The following is a 22,916-nucleotide window of genomic DNA, read 5'->3' as shown; positions in this document are numbered from 1 at the left end:
CACGATGCAAGATCATTCCCCTCAGCTAATCTCTTTTAAAGAGAACTTGCTGGTTCGGACACACTTTGTGCCGCAATCTAGAAGAGTTCATTCACAAAACAAAAGCTTCAGAACCACTCCAAGATTGGCGAAGGCGCCCAGGAAGCCAGCTTAAGATGCAATTACATACTATTAAAAGCCAGTGGCAACTCTTCCTCTGGTCCAGTGTTCACTGTTGATCCTTTTTGATACATCAAAAACAAACCTTGTCCCCAATCGTTACGTGTTTGGAATGTAAGTTGTCTGTGAAATAGCCACGTAAAAATGATGCAAAAACAAAGGAGAATGTTTAACAATTTTATTTAACAATTTATGAAGTAATTTAAGTAAATGAGCTGCTGGATGCGTGATGATCGAAAACAGTGTTGTTTATCTTCCAAGTGTCATGGCCGACTCTCCAGTCTATCCAAGGGGGATAACTTTCTTGCCAGTCCAAGGGCAATAACTCTTTCTCGTTAGGTGGACCCTAACAGAATGGCAGCCCATAACTATCTTGGTCCCTGCAGACCATAGTGCATGGTCTGTATTCATGCGAGATTCTGTATGTTCTATGGAAGAAGCCAGCTCAACCCATCCTGAGTGAATGTTGCCTCAAGTTATCACCAATACCAAACCCAAGAATCTAGACAGCATGCAGCAGTCTTTTGTTCAAAGATTTCTCTTCGTTAGATCATGCATTATGAAGAACGCAGTGCACTTTTTTCATTGGGTAAGTGATGAATATTCAAGGGCACAAAATGTGTACCATGTGACAGACACCTACTTAGTCACAAATGTTATTTGACCAAACACAGCCTGGCAAGGCTATGTGTTAGCAACCACTTAAATGTTCCGTAATAGAAACACTAGATCAATGACAAGCTGGTATGAATTCTGACAAGAGCCACACTTAGTGCATGTCATGATAACCCTAATCTTCAAAACAGAATCGTTTCCATAGATGGATGATATTAAGTTAAGGTAGAGAGTAGCAGATCAAACAGTGAACAAGATGACAAATGGCAACATGTTTTTCAAGAGAAGGAAAGATTTTCAAATCGGTTTCTCTGTTGAAGCCATGTGAAGGAGACATCGCCAATAAGTAGAAAGCTTTTATAATCATGGTATGGAATATTAATTTGATATTTCTGCCCGTGTTTAGAACTCATTTCAGTTAAATTCGAAAGTTAAATAAATAAATGAAGGGAAAATCGTCTCCCTTTCTCGCTCTCTTCTAAATTAATTCTCTCCAAATAAAACCTTGGAGAAAAAACTCAGCAAATGTCTCCTTGTGTCCTCTTTCTCCATGAAAAGATGTGTAAAGTATGTAAAAGACCCACATGCATAAAGAACATTTTAGTTGTTATTGAAATTAACACTTAAGTACCTGCAATAATTCATACAGAGGTAAAGTAATTTCTAATCAGTTTTGCCCAACATAATCATTTTCAATTATTAATTACTTCTCCATAAAAAAAATTCCAGATATTTTTTAAGGTTGACAATAAATAGCATTCACAAGCAACATGAATGGAATCAAATATACTGAGGATATTGCCAAGACTGCTGCAAAGAAGGTGAGCTCTCTCTACCATGTAGAAAATTACACCCGAGAATATTCTAGCCCTCTAAAAAGCCACTATTTGCCCATGCATCTGAGCTGGTGCATCTACCACTAATCTCTCTCAGAGTCCAAAAAAGCATCTCAAATCTAATAGGTCCCACACTATCGGTAAAGCTCCACCACAGTCTCATCGCTGCAATGTCGCATTTCTATAGGTGTTTTACAAGTACCTTAATGAAATGTACTGATATAGCACTTATACCTGACCTTGATGCACAAAGTTCCAACCAACCTGACAAACAGCAAAATCTCACTCCTTTACTGTTGAGGTCCCTAGATGCTGGAAGGCCTTCTACTCAAATAGTTTCTCCCCTCAACGTGACTTTGGAATTTCCTTCCTGTTGCCTGCTTCCATGACTGTACTGATATGCAGGAGTTTAAATGTAATGTGAACAGACATCTTACTACTCAACTCCCCACAATCTCTTGTTAGACAGGATTCCAAATAATAGCTGCTTGTTTAGGTTAAAGAAAAAGTTACAGCATGCAACACCTGTAATTGAAAAAGAAGTGACGAGGAAGGGGGAAAAAAAACACTTAAAAATGAAACTCCAAACTTAAGTAGTTAATAGTAACAGGTTAGGAGTCTATTTGACAAAAAAAACGTTCAATAAAAATATTAATATTTAGGAAGCAAACAAAACAATCCACATTTTAAGGCATCGGTTTCAGCACATGCATAGAGGTAAACAGATACTGTAAAAAAAATTTTAATATTGAAATCAAAAAAGTTTTTATAAAAATGGAAAAATGGTTTTAGAAATTTCTATCTCAATTAATAAAAGAAATCAAAACTTATTTTTAAAAAAAGGTATGACTTTTTTTTTTATTTTTATATTAAATATTTTGAATAGATATTAATGGATACACTTTCCTCTAACGAAAGATCTTTGGATACAGGATACAATGTTATTACAAACCAGCAAGGCTTCCAAAAATTATTTGGAATTCTTATTTCTATAAAATATCCAAATTACAAAAAAAAATAAAATAAATAAAAATACAATAAAAAGTAAAATTAAAAAAAAAATAAAAGTAAAACTAAACACTTTGTTTAACATTGTAATTTAAGGACAAAGTCGGAATAAAATATTTATACTACAGTGAGTTTTGAACTCATAACCTCTACCTTTAATTAAAAGGGTGCTAATCATTTGAACCACTGTATCGATTTTGTATCTCAGTCTACTGTTGCTTAAAACCAGAAAAGCTGTATTTTTGTCTTCATTTCCCCCAGTCAACCAACTACACTGAAAATGAGTACTAAAGTAATCGTCAGTTATAAAATTAGTAACTAGTGATTTGGGTAAAAGTATCAGGACCTGACTGTAAGGGTGAAAGCTCCCCTGCTTTTCACTATGATAATAAAATATTGATCAGGACTAAATATTAAAATCAAAATAAATGGATAAGATTTTATATAGGTTTTAGTAAAAGTCTACTACAAAATTATGAAAAAAAGATTGATTTTATATATCAGAATGAATTTGCTTTCATTGAAAATTTCTGAATACTTAAATGTTACAGTTGACATTTTAAAAAGAAAAAAAAAGACTTCCATAATATCAATTTTTTTTTTCAATGTATAATGGATAAATTTCTCTTGAAATTTAATGGGAAGAAAATCTTTCCACTAATATCCATTCGCTTTCGATAAATGACAGTTGAAACTATTTTACTAAAGTGAGTTATAGACAGCCATGTAGATGTTGATCATCAATTTATAAATTATGGCTGATTAGAACACTAAAAAAGATACTTTTTTTTTACAAGCTATCCTAAAATAAAGATATTTTAGGATGTACTTTGTGGTATCTCTACTATTATACAAATTTTTTTTTTTTTTTAAAATGAGTTTGTTACCTATAGACTGAGCTGATTTTTATGAAATTTCACATGAAGGTACGCGTTATGTGCCTGGCAGTGTTCTTAGGTTTTGTATCGGAATGTCTTCAATAAGTATCAAAAATCAATAATCAAAAAATCCGATGAGAAGGTACAGGCGATTTTAAACAAAATTAACATCTTACACAGCCTAACATCACAAGTGCATTTGTGAAGTTTTATTACCACACAAACCGAAAGGTTTGACATATAAAATCAAAAGTAAGTTGAAATGAATGTTTGTTTAGAGAACGACTGATTTATGATACTTGCTGTTTGCATTTTAAACTTTACTTCAAATAATTATATAAAAAATAATTTTATAAAATCAACAGTAGGTTCTCTACAGTACAATGTAGACTACAATATATTGTGACTAAGTCACTGCGGGAGGTATGTAAAGTTTCCTCTTGGTGCATTGTGATGATTGCCAACTAGGAGGCAAGCAATCTATTTTATTGAAAAATGGGCGATTTCGTAGATTTCGATAAAAATAGGAGTGTGAAACATTCGTGGATCAAAATTCAATCCCAGATAATGGCAGGTCTCCCTGCTAGTTAACATATATAGGAAAAAAGTATAAGAGAAGCAAATGTGTATTAACTCATATTTAGTATAATAATAATAAAAATACCAAAAAAATTTAGAACGTAAACATGTTGATCCAAACATCAAACTGCTTGGTATGAGAATAAAATGGCTTGTCAGTATTTACAGCAGATCAAGACCCCCTCCCCCAGTAAGATACGTCAAAACACAACTATTCACTGTAAACAATTGTATACTATTCATTAAACACAAAAGGCTATTTCCTCCCATCGCTGGTGGGGGGTCTAATTTATGGGTTCATACTTTTCTTAACCCAAAAAATAATTAGAAAAGATTCATAGAGATTTGAACTCAGCATACCAGAATCTGTGGCGGTCTCCCTTTGAAAATAATTTAAAATATTTTTTTATTAAATTGTTTTAGAAATATTTATTTAAAAAAAAAATGCTTGTTTTGAGATCTTAATGTAAATAAAAATATTTTTCAGCTGCAAATGAGACATTCAATTTGCACACACTTTTCTGGAAGTTGAATTATTTACATATCACATGACTAGTAAATAACATTACTTCTTTCTATACCACTGTTTTATTTTATTTTTATTTATTTTTTAAGTTATTTAAAATACCTAACAAAGTTCTTAATTTTTTATCAGGTCTTTATTAGGGATTCGCTAGTAAACTGATAGTTTTCAAATAATTTGACAGTGTCCCTAATTCCAAGGGGAGGAGGGGCAAGGTGAGGATCAAGTCAAACTTCATTCCAACCATGCTGTGAATGAAAGAAAAAAAAAAAAAAAATCGCAAATCCAGAACAGATGACTCCTACCAGACTTGCGTTCTGGGTGGCCATTTTACATCGCAGCATGTCCGGGTTGTCAGCCACAGCCGTGTACTTGCTTTTATTTTTCTCAAAGTCGCTATGGTACTCAATCTGGTTTTTCAAGGAAGAATAAAATCATCAAAACACGACTCAAACAAAATGGAGACAATGATAATTTCAAAACATTTGTTTACCAAACCAAAGTGTGGCAGAAAGAGTTAGCATTAGATTTAGGGTGATCCGAAAAAAGAAAACAATGCTGGATATTACTTCAAAACAACTTATCACTGCATTATAAATCATTGTTTTGGAAAAATTAATCTACTATTATGTATGTATGTATCTATGTATGTAAATGCAACTGTGTGCACGAGTTCGTTCCTTACAGACTTCGAAATGGCTGAACAGATTTTCTTTAAAATTTACAGAACTTTAGTGTATAAGTCTGGGAATGATCTTAGCTAAGTTTTGTCTCAGAATATCCCCAATATTTACCGATAGTCAATAATCGAAACAGTTATTTTAATTCATCGGTAAAGCCATTTTATCCATGTCGTTTACCACCAATGACAGAACAACGGCCGTGAAAATTCTACTGTGGGTAATTGATAGCATTTTTTTTTTTTTTTTTTTTGCATCGCATAGTCTGTAGGTTCAAACCCTGCACATAAATTTCTTAATTTTTTTTTTTTTTTTCCGTTGGAAAGAAGTTTATATAAAATAATTTTATAAAAGAAACAGTGCAATGTACAGTAACATATTTTGAACTAAGTATTGCATTGAGGCATGTGAAGCTTCCTCCCGGGTGATTTCACGGATTTTGATGACAATAAAAATATAGGAGTGTGAAATATTCATTGATCATCATTCAATCCCGGGCAAAATCGGGCCTCCCTGCTAGTAAAATATAAACTTGCTTGTTACTAACTGAAGTGTAAACATGGTCACCATTTTATAAGCTTCCTTTTAAAATCTTACATTTTTTAACTTAAATATTAAAATTCTGTTTCAATTTATGTTGCATTTTAATAGTTAATAAACCAATTAAACAACAAAATTAATTTTTCCCATGTGCAATAGAAAAAAATGTTTTTTAGAAAGCTTGAACATAACACAAAACGTATGAATAAATTGCTTAGTTACTTTTCAATTACAATTTCATAAAACTCATGATGAGGAGATACTGTGTCTCCATGTTTTTTTTTTTTGTTTTTTTTCAAACTGTATCTCCAAGACAGGTCAGAGTGGTGCGAGGTGGTTCAAATGATTCCATTTTTGTGGACCATATTTCACCTGGTTAAAATAGTTTCTAAAGGGTCAAAATTGGAAAAAAAAAAACTTTGCCAGCATAAGTTGACTTAAACTGCTCTTCCACACCTATGCAAATATATATACATTTGTACATTAGTTTATTTTCAGCTATTTTACATCCAACTGGCAATGGTTGATTTGGTAACCTCCTAGATTGGACAGTTATATATTTTGGTTTCAGTTTTAATTCTAGCCCAAGTCATTTGAAATAACAACTATATATTGGGTACAATATAATATGAAATAATCAATAGAGAATTAACTATAATATGAAACCTACAACAATTAAAATATATCTAAGCATATTTTATGACCAGGCAATGCTGGGTGCCCCTTGACAGTTATTAAGGATTTTTTTTTTTTAATAATTTGCAAGAAACTAGAAGATCCTTTATGGTACAATCAGATGTTAGTAATGGTCTAAAACTAAAGAGGATCTCGTTCAGATCACTTCACCAATCATTTCCAATCTTCTTGTAGTATTGTTCATCATTGACTGATTCTCATTAACCCTCATTCTCGAGTGGCTTTTAACCTTGTCAAGTAATGAGTCATAACTCGAAATCTCATCTATCATTACAATTTTATTACAGCCTTTTTTGCAAAAAATTTTCAAAGAGTAGAAAGTGGCTTTACTTTTAGCAATTTCGTAACTATCAGCTCTCTTATTTTTGTTATTTGGTTCTAGCATTCCATGAGTGATATTTCTGACAAAGATAAAAGAAGTGCTGTTTTCTAGATCAGAATCTATCCATCTTGATATCTTAACCTTAAAGTATTAAAAAAAAAAAAAAAAAAAATTTACTTTACATCAAGTGGCTTCATGCCTTGTCTGGAACGGTTTTCATTAAAAAAATTTTTTTATTTTTTTCAGATAAAATAACATTTTACAGTTGTAATAAGTAGTTTTTAAATAATGTCCAGCACCATTTGTTTGGATTTCCCTAAAGTTAATGTTAACCGTGTCATATTACCAACCTTTTTTTTTTTTTTTTTAAATTTATTTATTACTTTTTTTTACTAGTAATGCCAGGTACTTTTTCATATTTATCAATTTGATGTTGAATTAAAATAATACAAAGCCCTCACATCCGGGTATGACGATTCCATTGTTTAAACATATGAACAAAAATGGTAAGTATAAACATTTTCTTAATTTAATTTTTGCTATGAAAATGAAGTATTTTAATTAGTCTTGGTTGATCTGACATTCAGATGCATATTTTCCAACTATTGGAATCTAAAATTATAAATAGATTAGAACATTATAGTGTATATATATATTTTCATAGATAACTATGATTTATTTCATTTTTTCTACAGATCCTAGTGTTTTATGCTTTTCATCAGTGTAGGAAGTGATAATTACTGCCTGTCTAAAGATTCAAACCTAGTTACAAAGTCACCTTTGACTCTACAGCTCTGAATTAAATCCATCGGACACTAGTTGTCTATATAAATCTCTGGCATTGATTTAAAAAAAAATGATAGTCTTCTGGAGGAATATCTGAGAAGAGCCGATTTAATTCATAGATCACACCTTGACAATACTATATTATCCTGGTCAGAGTAGTATTAGGATTAATGAAAACTAAGGGATTACTTCACTTGTCAAAACTCCCAAATTGGGATCTCATCACCTGACTCAATCGACTGGACAGGTGGTGCAGATAAAGCAGAATCTTAAAACAGTCTATTTTCTCTATTGGCAGATGAACACCAAAATTAAGACAAACATTCAGATGCAATTAAAACATCTCATAGCTCTTCAGATCTTGATAGATCTCACAGAAAATCGAATTACCTAGAGATTAAGTATTCATAGCAGACAAATCAGAGTTAATGAAACACCAGCTAAATAAGCGATTACGGTAAGCTAAAGGGAAATGAGCCAATAACATTTTTGATAAAAAGGTCTTTTCAGAGAGGATGCTTCTAAACATCTAAATTTCAGAATCAACAGAAATGCATCCATTATTAATTTTGTTTCAAACAAAAGCTGTTGAGCATTCATGACTTAAACTTGATAAACTGAAGTTTATTCAGGTAATGTGTAGACACAGTAAACTAGAAAGAAAATGGCTGCTGTATTTGAATGTAAAATGTGAAACTGAAAGAAATCTTTACTCCACATATATATTATAAAAATAATTATCCGATAGTAAAGTTTGCTTTACTAGAAAAAAAATTGTATTGAATGACGAAATTCATCTGTTAGGCATTTCTATCTCCAACCATCATTAAACTGTGAATAATGATTCAATGCATATGGTAAATTACAGATTTCACACCTCCAGGAAATTGACTATTAATCGATGCTTGGCAATGCACTGAATTATTTAGAAATTGTCAGCCAACTTCATAAGTTGGAATATTGTTATTGCTTCAGTCCACATGAAATTATTGTCAAACATTTTACAAGAAAGACTTTAATACACTTGAAGAACTCAGCAGCCATTTTCTTTTTAGACCACTGTGAATTTTATCAATCTAATTATTATGGGCGATATAGTTTGATATCACATAGTATTAAACAAGCAATACGTTTTTGTATGTCTATGCTTGTTGAAAGTAACAGAATTTTTGCATGACATGTTGTAATTGGGTATGATTAATCTATTTAAAAAAAAAAAAAAGGTAAAATAAAAGAACATGGTCTCTGTTTAATTGTGCTGTAATTGAACATAATGTTAGAATCTAAAATGTAAAGGATACCGTGACTAAATTTGATAATGTAGCCTTCAGTGATCAAGGTCTCATCAACCCAGAATGTCTCAAATAATGAAGGTAAAGGAGTGTCCGTCATTAGTCAAGCAGTGACTAAAAGGTGTAATTTAAAGAAGAGGCGGCTCATCTCCTAGAAAATTGGTGGGATTTAGTTCAATGGAATTTGGGTTCAAGATTGATATGACTCGGGTAAACGCTTTTCGGTGGTATTAAAAGCACGGACAAGGGGATTGTGGACATTCTTAATCAGAAATATTCCAAGCATTTGATACCAATCTATTTAGCAATGAAAAATACTTTTTCAAACTTAAGTGTGATGGGCCAAAGGAAATGCTATTTTGAACTTAAGCATGATGGACACAATGACAAACAGAAAAGGCGATTTACAGAGATAGATGCTTAAACAGATTTTAAATAAGATATGTCAATTGAATTTGCAGATTTAGCAATGGAAACTGAGGCATGACCAATGGTGTGCAGAGGTCAGCTGATGCTCTGGATCCTTGATAGTAGGTCTGAAACACTATGTAGTATTGAGAAATATGAGAAAGTTTTTATGATCTGATGTCCTCCTTCCCTTTGCACGTTACTGGGCATGACAGACTAATAACAAAAAACAGGTCGGCTAAATCTCTGAGACGCGGCTACACCTCTTTCTCTCTATACATATATATATATATATATATATATATATAAACCCAATGTAAACTGATACCAAAAATTTACAAAAATTCTCCAAGAGATTTCTCAGCTTTTCATTCTTCACGTGAGAAATATGAGAAGATGAAAAAGAAAAAACCTTTTCTTACTTTGCAAAAAGATTTTGCCAAAACAAAAATAAGAACAAAGACAAAATGATTAACATTTGGACAGGTTTTAAAACAAATTAATGCATTTATATAACCGTAATAACAGTCATGTGATTATGCTCAAGAAACAACAAACTTTGACAGTCTCATGATAAATTATCTTGTGTTAATTTACTGAACATATGAGCTTAAATTATAGTTTTAAGAATTCAAACTATCAATTAATAATTCAAAGCATACTGTGACAAATGTCCGTTGTCTAAAGTAGCGAAACCAAATGTAGAAGAATTTGCATGCAATTCAGACAATTACTTACTCCTCCTGCAGTCCAATCTTCATGGTAACAATGTGGTCATGTCAGAATTCCATAACTAACAGAGTTTAAATCAAAATCCAGAGCTGGCATCCAGTGTCGCCTGGTTGTCTTTTCCTTTGCATGTGACAAGCAAAAATGTGTCTGGTGCGTAACTACACATCAATGGAACAAAAGTGACACTGTTGATACTACATCATTCCTTCGTGTGTTCCAAGACAAACCTTCCCTGACTTTGTATGCAAATGATGAGCTTTGCCGTTTTCAATGTTGGAGGTAAAACACTTGCAATCTTGTAAGTTAACAAGCAACAAGGAGGACTTCATGCAGACCCAACAATCATGAGGCACAATCTTCATGAGCTCTATACAGAAGTCAGAATTGCCTAACAAACACACTACAAGAAGAAGCAGCGCGTGCATGGTCCCCCTCTTGTGCTGCATGCGAGATGGCGCCACAAAAAATAATGAAGAAATTATGAATGTGAGAAGTGTGTAAGGCCAATGTTGCCTTCACATTTTCGCCAAGTTTCAAAAAAATCTAATAAATGGGGCAAAAGTTATAGGATTTAATTTTTTGCAATTTTGGGGCATTTGTGACCCCCTTTTGAGCTCCTGGAATGCTGAATCCAAGTGAAAATGAACAAACAATGCAGTTTCACACCTTAAGACATGTATATTTGAATTCAGCACCATGGAAAACTACTATATAGACTTAAATATTCAGTTCTTGAGTAATATAAAAAAAGAGCTCCAAAAACTTTTTTTTTAGCTCTAAAATCCCGGGGGGATGTGAACCAAAATTTTGCCAGGGTCACCCATACTGAATTTATATTAAGAACAGTAGCCTCCACATTTTGACCAAGTTTCAGGAAAATCTAACGGATGGATCAAACGCTATGTGGCAAAAGGTGTCATTTTTGGCCATTTTGACCTCTTTTGAGCCCCTGGGGACACCGAATCCCAGTGTAAATGGAAAACGGTGCATTTTCAGGCCTTAACACATGTATATTTGAATTGACCACCGTGAAAAACCACTATATAGTCAGACATATCAAGTTTTGGTTGAGAAATAAGAAAAAAAGAGCCACAAAAAGGGACGTATTTAGCACTGAAAATCCCTGGGGACGCGAATCAGAACTTTGCTAGGGTCACCTGTACTGGATTTATATTAAGAATAATGGGCTCCACACTTTGGCCAAGTTTAAGAAAAAAAACCTAATGGATGGATCAAAAGTTATATGGCAAAATGTGTCATTTTTGGCCATTTTTGACCTCTTGAGCCCCTGGAGGTGCAACGGGAAGTTTTTGTAAAAAAAATTTTTTTACTATGCACATCTATTTAATGAAATACAATTTGTGCAAAATAAATGGACGGTTATCTGGCAATAGTCCGGACTAACGAACGCCACTGAAAACATAGGTCCCTTTCCGATAAACCAGATGAATTAACCAGTTTTATCTACAGTTGTAACGATTGAGAAATACAAGATGTTGAAGATAACCTTTATTTGTTGTTGTCAGTCGACAAATGTCAGTTTTTTGGAAAAAGGATTCCACAAAGGTGTTATCATCCTCCACAGAAAACGCTTGGTAATCCCAAATGATCACCCATCTAATACTAACTAGTCGCAAGGTCACTTAACTTTGGTGATTTAACAGAATTTCTGTGTTATTGTGACTATAGCTGTATACAAACAGCGATCAGATTTTTCACTACACATAAGAGTGCTTAAAAACAGATGCCCATGTTATGTTTTATTGCGTTTGCCACAGTCTTTGATTTTGTGAATTGCAAAGCACAAGAGGATTTATGAGTTTGGGCAATGTTGCAAAGATTTAAAATCTTTGTAAGCGTTAGTACCGAACGACTCTAAGCAAAGTCTGTGGCTACAGCGTTGTGAATGTAACTATGAAGTTGAGAATAGTCTAAATAATACTAATGAGCACATCTTCAGCTTTTCGGAATTTTGCAGATGAAAATTGAGAATTTGTATTAAATTATATTAATATTATTTATTTAATATTAAATTATCCGAACTAAGATTATCTTTTTGTTATTTTCACAACGTTTCAGCTGATGTAACCTCAAACCTTCAAGTGCATCTTTTGAAACTTGGGAGTTCATGTAAAATTCTAAACTGAACTCTTTATTTAATCCATATGGTAGATTGGTGAATACCACAGACCTATAAGGCATTGTCAACAAAGTCCAATTTGTTTTAATGTATTTTCGGACAAGACCAAGTTTCTTGTCCCCTCTCAGATCAACACTCTAATGAAACATACCTATTTATATTTATCCCCGGGCAATGCCAAATTTTTTTCTCCTTCCTTCTCTACTTCAATAATATAATGAAACCTATATTTGTTTTGTCAACAAGGTTCAAGCCGAATCAGGGAGCATTGGTCTACATATTAATGCTAATAAAACTCAAAACATTCTGAAAAACGTCAGCCACCTACAAACATTTTTATCGACCAAAAGGAAATAGCTATAACTGACAACTTCACTTACTTAGGAAGTTCTATAAACAAGGAAAGCAGTATGGACCGAGTTGCAGTGTAGGATAGGTAAGGCCTCAGAAGCATTTAATCAGCTCTGCAAGATTTGGAGAAACAAAAATTCAACCTCATTTCTAAATTAAGATTTTATAACAGCAACATCTTGTATACACTGCTATATGGAAGTGAAACTTGATGTCTCAAAATCAGCCAAGAGAATAAACTAGAAGAGTTTGATTCCAAGTGCCTTAGGATTCTAGGGATCAAATGAAGCGATCGAATAATCAAGTCCAACATTGAATAATCAGCAGATAGTATCAATAATTTGTAAACATCTAGGCTAGCTTGGACATACTCTAGTTGGCCTAGAGAGAAATGCCAACTAAGTGCTTCAATGGACCCCTGTTGTACAAAAAAAAGGGGGGGGCAAAAATGAACTGGAAGCAGACAATCTAGAGAAATTGGAATAAGAAACTGAAGCAACACTGAATCTAGTTTCAGATCAAAAACAATGACATACTCTGACTCCTGCATCACAGGAGTTTTTAAATCTAAGTAGCTTATTCTTGTTCCATCACTTTGTGGATAATTCAGTTTAAATTCATACAGATGGCCAGAGTTCAAATTTCCATGTTCAAAAAGATGTACCTGAAGAAGGTAAAAGTTCATATCAATTGAAACATCGTAAATATAACAATCAATATGAGAATAGTAATCCAAAAAATCATCTTTATTAGTTTTAAGGCTTTAAATTCTAAATAAATTTACAAATTAATGAACTTCATTGTGTTTAATATTTTATTTTTTTTTTGTAAAAATCAGATTTTTCATTCTCTTTAACAGAGCATATCATTATTCATGCTACTATGGCCTTACTCGTCCCCATTTAACTTCAATGATTAATGGTAACACACAAAAAAAGAAAAAAGAAAAAAATAAGACATCTCACAGTAAATATTGGGTGCAAACTCTACTCGATTGCAACGAACGTTATGAACACACTAATAAGCTTATCAAAAATAAAACACTGCTGTTACTGTTTCTAATTAGTCTTACAATAGAACCAGAGATAATGACAGCACAGAATGTGTACTTTAACGGCGGCCATAGTCCACAAGTTATGACAAAAGAGAAAGTAATTATTGAGTACTAATAATTCTATGTCAAAGGTCAATCAAAATAAAGGATACTAAAGACAAAGAATATAAATATTTGTACTAAGTTCTGCCCAATATCTAATATACAAAATTATCTTGAGGAATTTTAAAAAAAGATCAAAATAGCAGCCTGTCTTACACAACAATACCAGATTTGAACCAGCCCACTTCTTCCTTCTTTCATAACTTATTGACACATATTTTCGCTACAGTTTTCTTCTGTACATACTTATTCTGATCAATAAAACTATTAGAGTGGATTTTCTTTTCCTTACTCACCAAGTTTTCTTGAACAACAAAGGAAGGCAACTTTTAAATCATAAATTGCTGGTTATAAATCAAATACCTCTCTTTGGTCATTATAGTGGAAAAGCGGTAACAAAATTTGTTTTTTCCTTTCTGAAAACGTTCAAATTTCTTCACAATCTAGCATGTATTAAAATATTGGAAGTTTTAGAAGCTATTTATATCCATTAATTTTATTAAATTATTCATAAGCTTTAAAACAATTTGGTTCAATTGATAATGTAATGGATAAGCAATATCATAATTTAACCATTTTATTTATGAAATAGTTCGGTATTAAATCTTCCTGGCAGCACTAGATAATTAAGGTGCATTGCTAACCACTTGCTCAGTATAAATATATTTTCTAACAACTACTCAGACAAGTGATTCTCCACTTTACATAGTGCTAGGTCAAATGTTTATCTCGTTATTTGTGAGGAAATTGAGATTAACACCTCTCAACTGTGAGTTTATACAAACAGAAGAAGTTGAAACATAAGTTTGAGATCTTTCATAATATAAGTCCACCAATTAGTTGATATTTACCATTCTTTTTTTTTCTTACTCTTCAATTTCTCCAACATAAATTTCCACTCTTTTCCTGTAAGATGTCAATGTTCTTTGGATTGATATGCCAAATCGGCTCTAACACGTCGACCATAATGGTCGCCAAAATCCAAGTCTCTTTTTTTATCACTAGTTCGCAGGCACAAAATCTTTTTGTCTTTCTTTACACCATCCTTAGTAGACATTCCAACAAGCCAAATTTCAAACTTCGCCATATGCCAAAATTAACGGTTATGTATATTACTCACTTGTAACTCATTAGCCTATTAAAGTCACCATTACAAGGTGCTAAGCCTATTTGCTGTCTTCATACCTACATGTAAAAAAATTGGTTCTTTACTAAAACAACCATTACTAATTAAAAAAAAAAAAAAAAATGCCATTTTTATCACATTTTCTTCATCCAATTTCCTAGTTTTTATAGCTATCATTTCTAAAAGATCTCTTTTAAAGGGGGGGGGGTCAAATGAAAAGGCATTGAAGTTTTATTACATTTTTTTTTTCATTACAATTGTTTTTTTTAAAGCCCCCCCCCTTTTCATTGCTAAAAGTTTCTTCCTTTTAAACTAAGCCTATCAAGAATATGTTTACATAAAAAACAAAAAAACATGTAAATACATCTGAAAACCAGAATATAGCAAAGACAAAATAGAAAGCTTTAAAGCCTGACATCTTATATTCTTTTCAGACCTTCATGACCAGACAAAAGAACATATTGTGACCTTCTTAAGAATGGCGCTACTCTTGCTTCAAAACAAAACTGTATGTACTGAATGGAAATGACTTGCACTTATTTCTCACAGATTACTGATTCAACTATTATTTTTTTTTGCATCAAATCAACATGCTGAAGAAAGATTAGCCAAATAAAAGATAAAACGTCAAATTAATAATTAGGCAATCTAACATTAAATATGCCGTGGAGTTGTGTATAATTCGAGTCTTATGGAGAGTTTGTATTTATTTGCTTCCCCACCAAAGCAAATTAGGCACAAGGCCGTTTTTAATGTGGGGTAAAAACCAGCTCCCCTAAAAGTAGGCAAAAAGGGGCACTCTGGTTACCAAAAATAATAATTGTCCCAGTATAGAGGGTTTCTCCTCCATTGACTGGTACAAAAAGAAAAAAAAAAAAACCTTTAAGAAACTCGTTTATTGTTGAGCACTTTCAGTTGAAATAAAAAGTCAATCAATTTATCTCTTATGCGCAGATCATCATATGATTAGACCACTCTGACAGACGTTAAACAGCATTTAAAAATAAACGTTTAAATTTCAACAATATTTCTTCCGGTTAATGGTAGCCAAATGGATTAGGTCCTTGTAATGAAGCCAGAGATGGCTTCTGCTGGGTTCGAATCTATTGACTGGTGTTAATCATGACACCCTGCATTGATGATTCCCGAAAGGATGAACCACTAGTGTCTGTAGGCATTTAATAATTATTGCAGTAAATAATATATATATATATATATATATATATACACATACACAACACCGCAGATATTTAATATGTTAGATTATATTGTTGTGGATTAATAATTACTGTGATATTTAATCTTTGATTAGGTTAATCCTTTTATATTGATTTGATGTTGAAGAAATAGTTTCAATAGGAACCAGTGGTCAGTTAAAGATAATATCTTCAATAAGAACCAACGATTGGTCAAAGATAGTTTAAATAGGAAGCAACAGTAAGTTAAAAATAAGAGTGCAAAACACTTCCATTTAATCAACCACATTTTCTTTTAAAAAAATAAATATAACTCAGTGGGTCAGTAAGTGTCTGTATGTGAAGTGCATCCCTCTTGTTTATTTATCCATTTTTTTTTTTCTGACATTAACTTTATAATGGCTGATTGGTGCTGTGTCAAGACTTAACATTTTGGAGACTTTTACAAACCAAGTCCTTCACATATAGCCTGACTAGTTTCACAAAGTCTAAAAACTTGTTTTTGTAGGCACAATAAAATTCTCTAAAGCCCTCTCTTCTTGCCACTGAACTTTTAAGGCATCACTAGAAGACAAGTTAATGAGAATTGCCAAATTACATCAAAGAATCAACATTATTACTTGAATCCTCAAAGTGAAAGAAAATTAGAATGGATGTTTTCATAGAAACATCTGTTGATTCAATTAAAACTAGATTCGGCCAAATTAAGACAGATTTCCTGTTCACCCTGTCTCTTCATCGCTTTCTTCTGACAGCAAAAACTGAGTTAGAAAAGTCATCAAATTAATCATTTTAAAAATCTTCAAGAATAACCTTTTTTTTCTTCCTATTCAGTGAAATGAGACATGACCAGACTGACTCAATTTTGTGCAAAGAAAAAGAGATGGATTGATAAACGCCAAAAATATCAGAGTCTAAAAATAAGACAAAATCAAAAATAGATCTAGAATTTATTCCACAGCAAACTAATTTATTCAAGATGACATTCAATAATTATAGATATTTAAAAACATACTTAAAATTTGTAAAACAACATTTTAATGTTATTAAAAAAAAAAAAAAAAAAAAAAAAAGCAGAGACATAACTATATCAGACAGGAAGTGTTTTTCAGAAATAAAAAATACTGAGCACCTAAGATTTTTTTACCCATTACATATTTATAAATAAAGGGATATTGTTTTTCAAATGTCAAAATATATTTTATGTGGGCCATAAGTGTGCTTGCAAAAGGCCACATGGGACTTATGGGGCAGATGTTGACACATCTGTGCTAGACCAAGTATACCATAACTCCCATTCAACACCTTTGTCTCTCAGACTTGTGATGTCACAACCACAATTCTTGGCAAAGAGTTCCAACCCAAGGGAATTAACTTCAAACAAAGAGAAACCAATATTTCAATTATTCAAATGGTTACAATTTGATTTGAACAATGTTTCGAGCATATTTGTTTTATTTTAGATCTTCAGAGTGAGAAAATAACATTCTCAAAAAGGAAGATTAAAATTAAGATTAAAATTTGAAAAGTGTGAAAAATAAACTTTTTATACAATTCCAAGCATTTACTTTTAAAAAATTATAAAACTTGGGTAAAAAACGATTCAAACAATTCTTAAAAAAAGAAAAAAGAAAATAGTTGTTCACACAAAATTGCCAACAAACTTTATAAAAAAAAAAAAAAAAAAAATGTATATCTAATTGATTTATATTTAATTTTTAAAAGACATTAAAAAATACATAAGATTTTTTTGAAGAAGTCAAATAAAACAATTTTTAAAAAAATTAATTCACATGAATATTTTCAAAATTAATTTCTATGCTACGAATAAAGTAACTTTTTTAATAAAATGTTATTCGATTACTTACGCTGCTTTGAATTTTTGTGTTTGAAGCTATCCTGCGGTTTTCAGGGGTGTCGGCTACTGCAGTAAACTTACTTGTGGGATAATGCCTGCAATACAAAATGAAACAAATGTTCAAAATGAAACCGCCAAAAATATTTTTATATTTATAAAATCATAATTGTGTGTATTAGCTTTCTTAGCACTTTTTATTTCATAAATAAGTCAGACATTTTAATTTTTTGTTAATAGTTAAATTTTTTAAAACGAGTCTTAGAAATGTGGAAGTATTTAAACTGACTTCAAAAAAAAATTTTTTTTTTTTTTTACATGGTGGTCACCACTCATCAAGGCCGGAAGCCATTTGGGGATAAGGATTATTGCATGTACAGTAAGCAATGGGATAATATCGTATTAATCGTTAGTAATGAAGATTTGATAAAATGTCTTAAGGGGGCGGTTTATCAGGAATTCATTTATCTTGGACTTGAAGGCATCCAAGTTGTAGTCAGGTGGAAAACAGGCAAACGGAAGAGAGTTCCACAGGCATGCACTTCTAAGAAAGAAGCTTTGTTCATGGAATCTACATTTTGATTTGGGCATAGATAAAGAGTGGGGAAAATTATTGACAATGGTTTCAGCTAGATGGATGTTTTTCATGAAAGATTGGTGAGGGGGACCAGAGATTGGAGCTCAGACGAGCACTTGCCATGGAAATAATGATAAAACAAAGACAGGCTTGCAACATCTCTTCTGTGGGAGAGAGGTTGCAGGGAAGAGAAAAGGGCATCCCCCACTAAGCCACGAAGGCAGAATAGGCTGTTTTTAACAGCTCCTGCCCTCTTAGCAAATGTATTCAGAGACTGAAATTTTGTAGGTCATTTACAAATCAATTATTTTATAAATAGAGATTAAAACAGCATTATGTTAAAACCAGTTATATTTTTAATAACCATTTATTTTAAAAGCCATGCTCAGAGGGAGAGCTGGTCAAGCATGTTCAGCAGCTTTGGAAGCAAATGTAGTCTTGAATCTGCCGTACTGTGGGTATAAAATTACAAATTCTTGCAGTAGAAGTGCCTTCTTGTTGGTACTGTAAATATATCCAAGGGGGATAACCCTGACCCAACATACATTAATTTAGATTTGAGAGGTTTCTATTGGTTAAGGATGCAATTATAAGTGAGGTCATATATATTTAAAATTTTATTACTGAATGCATGGATCTAGTTTTGCCCTTTAATTTGTATTGTAAATGTCTTTTATAACCGCACTTTTTAGGTTCAGTATCTAATCAAAGCTACAAAGAGAAAAGGGAGCAGATAATGAGAACTCTTATTATAAGAGAATAATACTTATTCCCTTTAGTTTATTTTACATTTTAGGTGTTTAAGAAAGCCACCACCTTAGAAAAACCGTTGAATCAGAGGGTATCTTTTTGAAAGTAAATTATAGTAAAGTACATTAGTTTATTGTCAATAACCTGGTACAGTAGATGAAAATTGGCTAGTCAGAACCAAAGTTTGATTTGTCAGCTTAAAGCTATTTAGATCTAACTTAAAAACTGGTACACATAATTTAAAGAGATTTGTTTTTTCTATATATCCCCCCCCCCCCGCAAGTTTCAAGCATTTTAACACATTCGAATAGCAGGAAAGGGAAAGATTACAAAATGTTTCACAGAAAAATGAATTTCTTTTCTTCATTAGTAAAATTACATAAAGGATAGTATAATTTTTTTTAATGCAATGAGTCTATTCGACCCACAAGTGGTCATTTGAGTGGGTCTCTTGGAAATTTGCTTAATCTCAACCAAAACATTTTAATAAATTCTTTAATTTGAACTACTATTCTTATCTTAGATGCTATTCTCACATTTCCGTTTATGCAACTTCCAATCTTCAGGCAAGTCTTGTCAAAATTTGGAAGCTGTACAGAATTTTAAATCCACTAAAGTAGCTTGTTTTTGTAGTTTGGAAAGTTACTAGTATCGTCCATACTGAGGATTGACCAATGAACTTCCATTAAACCATCATTTAGAATTTGATTATTATCAATCACTTTTATCCGTTGCTTCTAGAGTCCTTGTAGACAATGTTAGTATAAATTTTTAGCCTTAAACATTGTTTTAGAATTTGTAATTTTACTGCTTATTACTACTTATCCCTACATAAGTTTTTTTTTATCCAAGTTGAATTTGAAAATTCCAAACAATAAAAGGTGAAATAAAAACAATTTTTTTTTTTTTTTTTTTTTTTTAAACAAATTTATGGTTTATGGGATTCATACAAAGGGGTTATACCGTTCCAAGATGCCTTCTGGAAAAGGTCTACATGTACCCCAAACTATCCAATGTCGATTCAAATGCAATTCAGATAATCAGACTTCACATCGATGAGGGGAGCTGATATGCTAAAAAAGCCGTAGAGAGGAAAGCCCCATTTTCTCCGACGACTGATATCGAGAGGACAAAATGAAATACATCACATGAAAAAAAAAAAAAAAACAAGCACGATTATGATTATATACAAGTCTACAGTGAACAAACTAAGAGGAAGGCCCGGAAACAGGCAGTTTTCTCACCTGATAACCGAAATGGATTACTTCACAAGTGAAAACAGCTGAAAACATTATATACAAGCTGACAAGGTAAGCTGTTTCTTTCAAAATAACATCTTGTCCGCTTGCTTCATGGTGAGTTTCTGCTACTGTTCTGGAAGTAATTTTATTCTCCCACCTCATTCTTCAATCCCTCCTAATATTGTACTCTGGTAGGAAATACTCCCAAAGTAACAATTTTCTGTGAAAACTAGATAAAAAACAAAACAAGATTGGGAGAGAAATACATTTTTTATTGCTCGGAAGCTAAAGACACATTCGACATCCTGAAGGCTCTTGCTAAATTGAATGCAATTATGCCCAATATTTTTAAAGGCTTTGAATGTTTATTATTATTATTATTAATAGCAGTAATATATATACATAAATTAGAGTTATTTGGTGCACTGATATTGATATTAAAAGTATATTTTTCTTTTTTTAAATGTGAATACAACTTCTATACTTAGTCGTGAATATATTCATGACTTCAAAAAGAACTAATTTGCATATTTCTTTAAAAACAAAATTCGTTGTCCCCCCCCCCGTTTTCTTCGGTCCTGGATATGATCTTAAACTATATCCGATGGTGAGGCCCCAGCTTGCGGGCTTTGGGAAGTGTGGAGCCACCCTTTAATTGCCATTGCTTCCAGGACCACTCTGACCCAGAGTGGTAGTACCTGACCCAACTATGGGTTAAATAGAAACAGACTTGAAAAAACATTCTATTAAAAAATAACTAGATTCGGCATTAAATCTGAAAAGGGTTGATATGCCGTAAAACAAAAAACAAGCAAACCAAACCTGTTTTCTTATTGTATAATTAGTTTCATTTCACAATTACAGTTCTATGCATGCATATTTTCCACATTGTGCATAATTGCATACCATATGGAGTTGTATTAAGAGTAAATTTCTGTAATTTTTTTTAGTCTACAGACTTGAAATTTTATATATGGGGTATTCAGGCCTGTGGAATAAAATAGATTTCGTTTTCGGCTGGAAAAAAACCAAAAAAACTTAAGGAGAAAAAATTGAACAACTGGAACTTGGCAGGCATAGTTCGATGTAATATGTATACTTTATGCATGAGCAAATATACATTTATACATTTAACTGTGTTAATTTGGCAAGTTTTGATATACACGTGTTGTTAGCTCAGATGGTAGCAAATTCTGCTAGAGAGCTAAGTGTTTCAGTTTCGATTCTAGCTGACGGCACCCAATTCATTTTTTTTTTAATAACTTGAAATCACTATATATCGGGTACAATATAATAATAGAGAATTAGTTCTATAATACAAAATCTGCAAATAAAAATATATTTAAGCACATTTTACAACCAGGCAACACCGAGTAGCCAGCTAATATAATACTATAGTTTTAGACTGAATTCCAAAGGTTTCTAATGCAAAATTTGGTATAATTTGAACCAATAGTTTTGTAGCCTCTAAGTAATTATCAGACATCAAAATACATTCGATCAGAGTTTTTTAGGGTGGACCGATAAAATTGTCACCCTAGAAAAAAAAATGTTTCTATTTCCATTTTATGAAGACTGGTTTTTTTTTTTGTTGCAAACCATCTACTAGTTGGTCAGTTGTGTACAAATACCAAGAGCGAGAGGAGGCTTCTATCATGTCTGAAAGTGACACAATGTTTGACGAGCGAGATTGGAGATGTGCTGTTGTACAACTTATGCTCTCTATGATCCAAGTTGTGACAACAGAACCATTACAAGCACCCTCAAAAAGCATCGCTGGATTGCCATAAATAACAGGGACATGCCCAGGGTGATGAAAAAGTTTCCGACCACGGTTAAGGTCTTTGGTATGGTTTCAAGTGAGGGCCACATCATTACACCTCACATCTTCGAGGTTGGCTTGAAAGTCAACACCAAAGTGTACCTGGATGTGCTGAAGAGTGTGGTGATCCCATGGTGCAATCAGGTGATTGCTGGCAGACCCTGGACGTGGCCGGCCCACAAGTCCAAAGAGACTTGGACTTGGCTTCAGAAGGAGTGCTACAACTTTATACTCTTATTTCAATGGCCCCCTCCTCCCCCAACCTGAACCCGCCAGACTACTTCATTTGATTATATGTCGAGAACATCACCAACATGACTTCCCACAACACCAAAGCCAGCCTGGTTGCTGCCATACACCAAGTATTCACCGAGCTCTCGCTGGTGCTTATGGAAAGGCATGCTCCCAGTTCTGGACCCGTACCAAGGCTGTGATTGAGGCTGAAGGCTGCTACATTGAATAGATGTCAGCTCTACTACATAATCAAGTTACCTGAATTTATTTTTTCTAATAAAAGTTTTAAAATAAAGCTGTAGTGTTGTTTTCTTCAGGGTGACACTTATCATTCCACCCTGTAATTTAATGATTACTAATAGTCAGACTGATTAAAGATGTTTTTTTTTTCTTGGTTGCTCCGACAATCACTTC

General features: G+C 32.7%; 1 protein-coding gene across 7 annotated transcripts in view; it reads right to left on the bottom strand.

Annotated features, from left to right (window-relative positions):
* LOC145259805 (LIM and SH3 domain protein F42H10.3-like) overlaps positions 1–22,916 on the bottom strand; it is a 398,993-nt gene that overhangs the window by 138,285 nt on the left and 237,792 nt on the right. For all 7 annotated transcript variants that reach the window (XM_080117590.1, XM_080117591.1, XM_080117592.1 and 4 more), the window contains exons 3-4: positions 17,892–17,976; positions 4,904–5,008 (exon numbers count right to left, since the gene is read on the bottom strand). In XM_080117590.1, the coding sequence (XP_079973716.1) occupies positions 4,904–5,008; positions 17,892–17,976 (190 nt within the window). The remainder of the gene's footprint in view (positions 1–4,903; positions 5,009–17,891; positions 17,977–22,916) is intronic.

The sequence above is a fragment of the Euprymna scolopes genome, chromosome 35, assembly GCF_053919585.1.
Source record: "Euprymna scolopes isolate OS-2025 chromosome 35, ASM5391958v1, whole genome shotgun sequence".
NCBI lineage: Eukaryota > Metazoa > Mollusca > Cephalopoda > Sepiida > Sepiolidae > Euprymna > Euprymna scolopes.
This window is presented reverse-complemented; position numbering and strand designations above follow the sequence as displayed.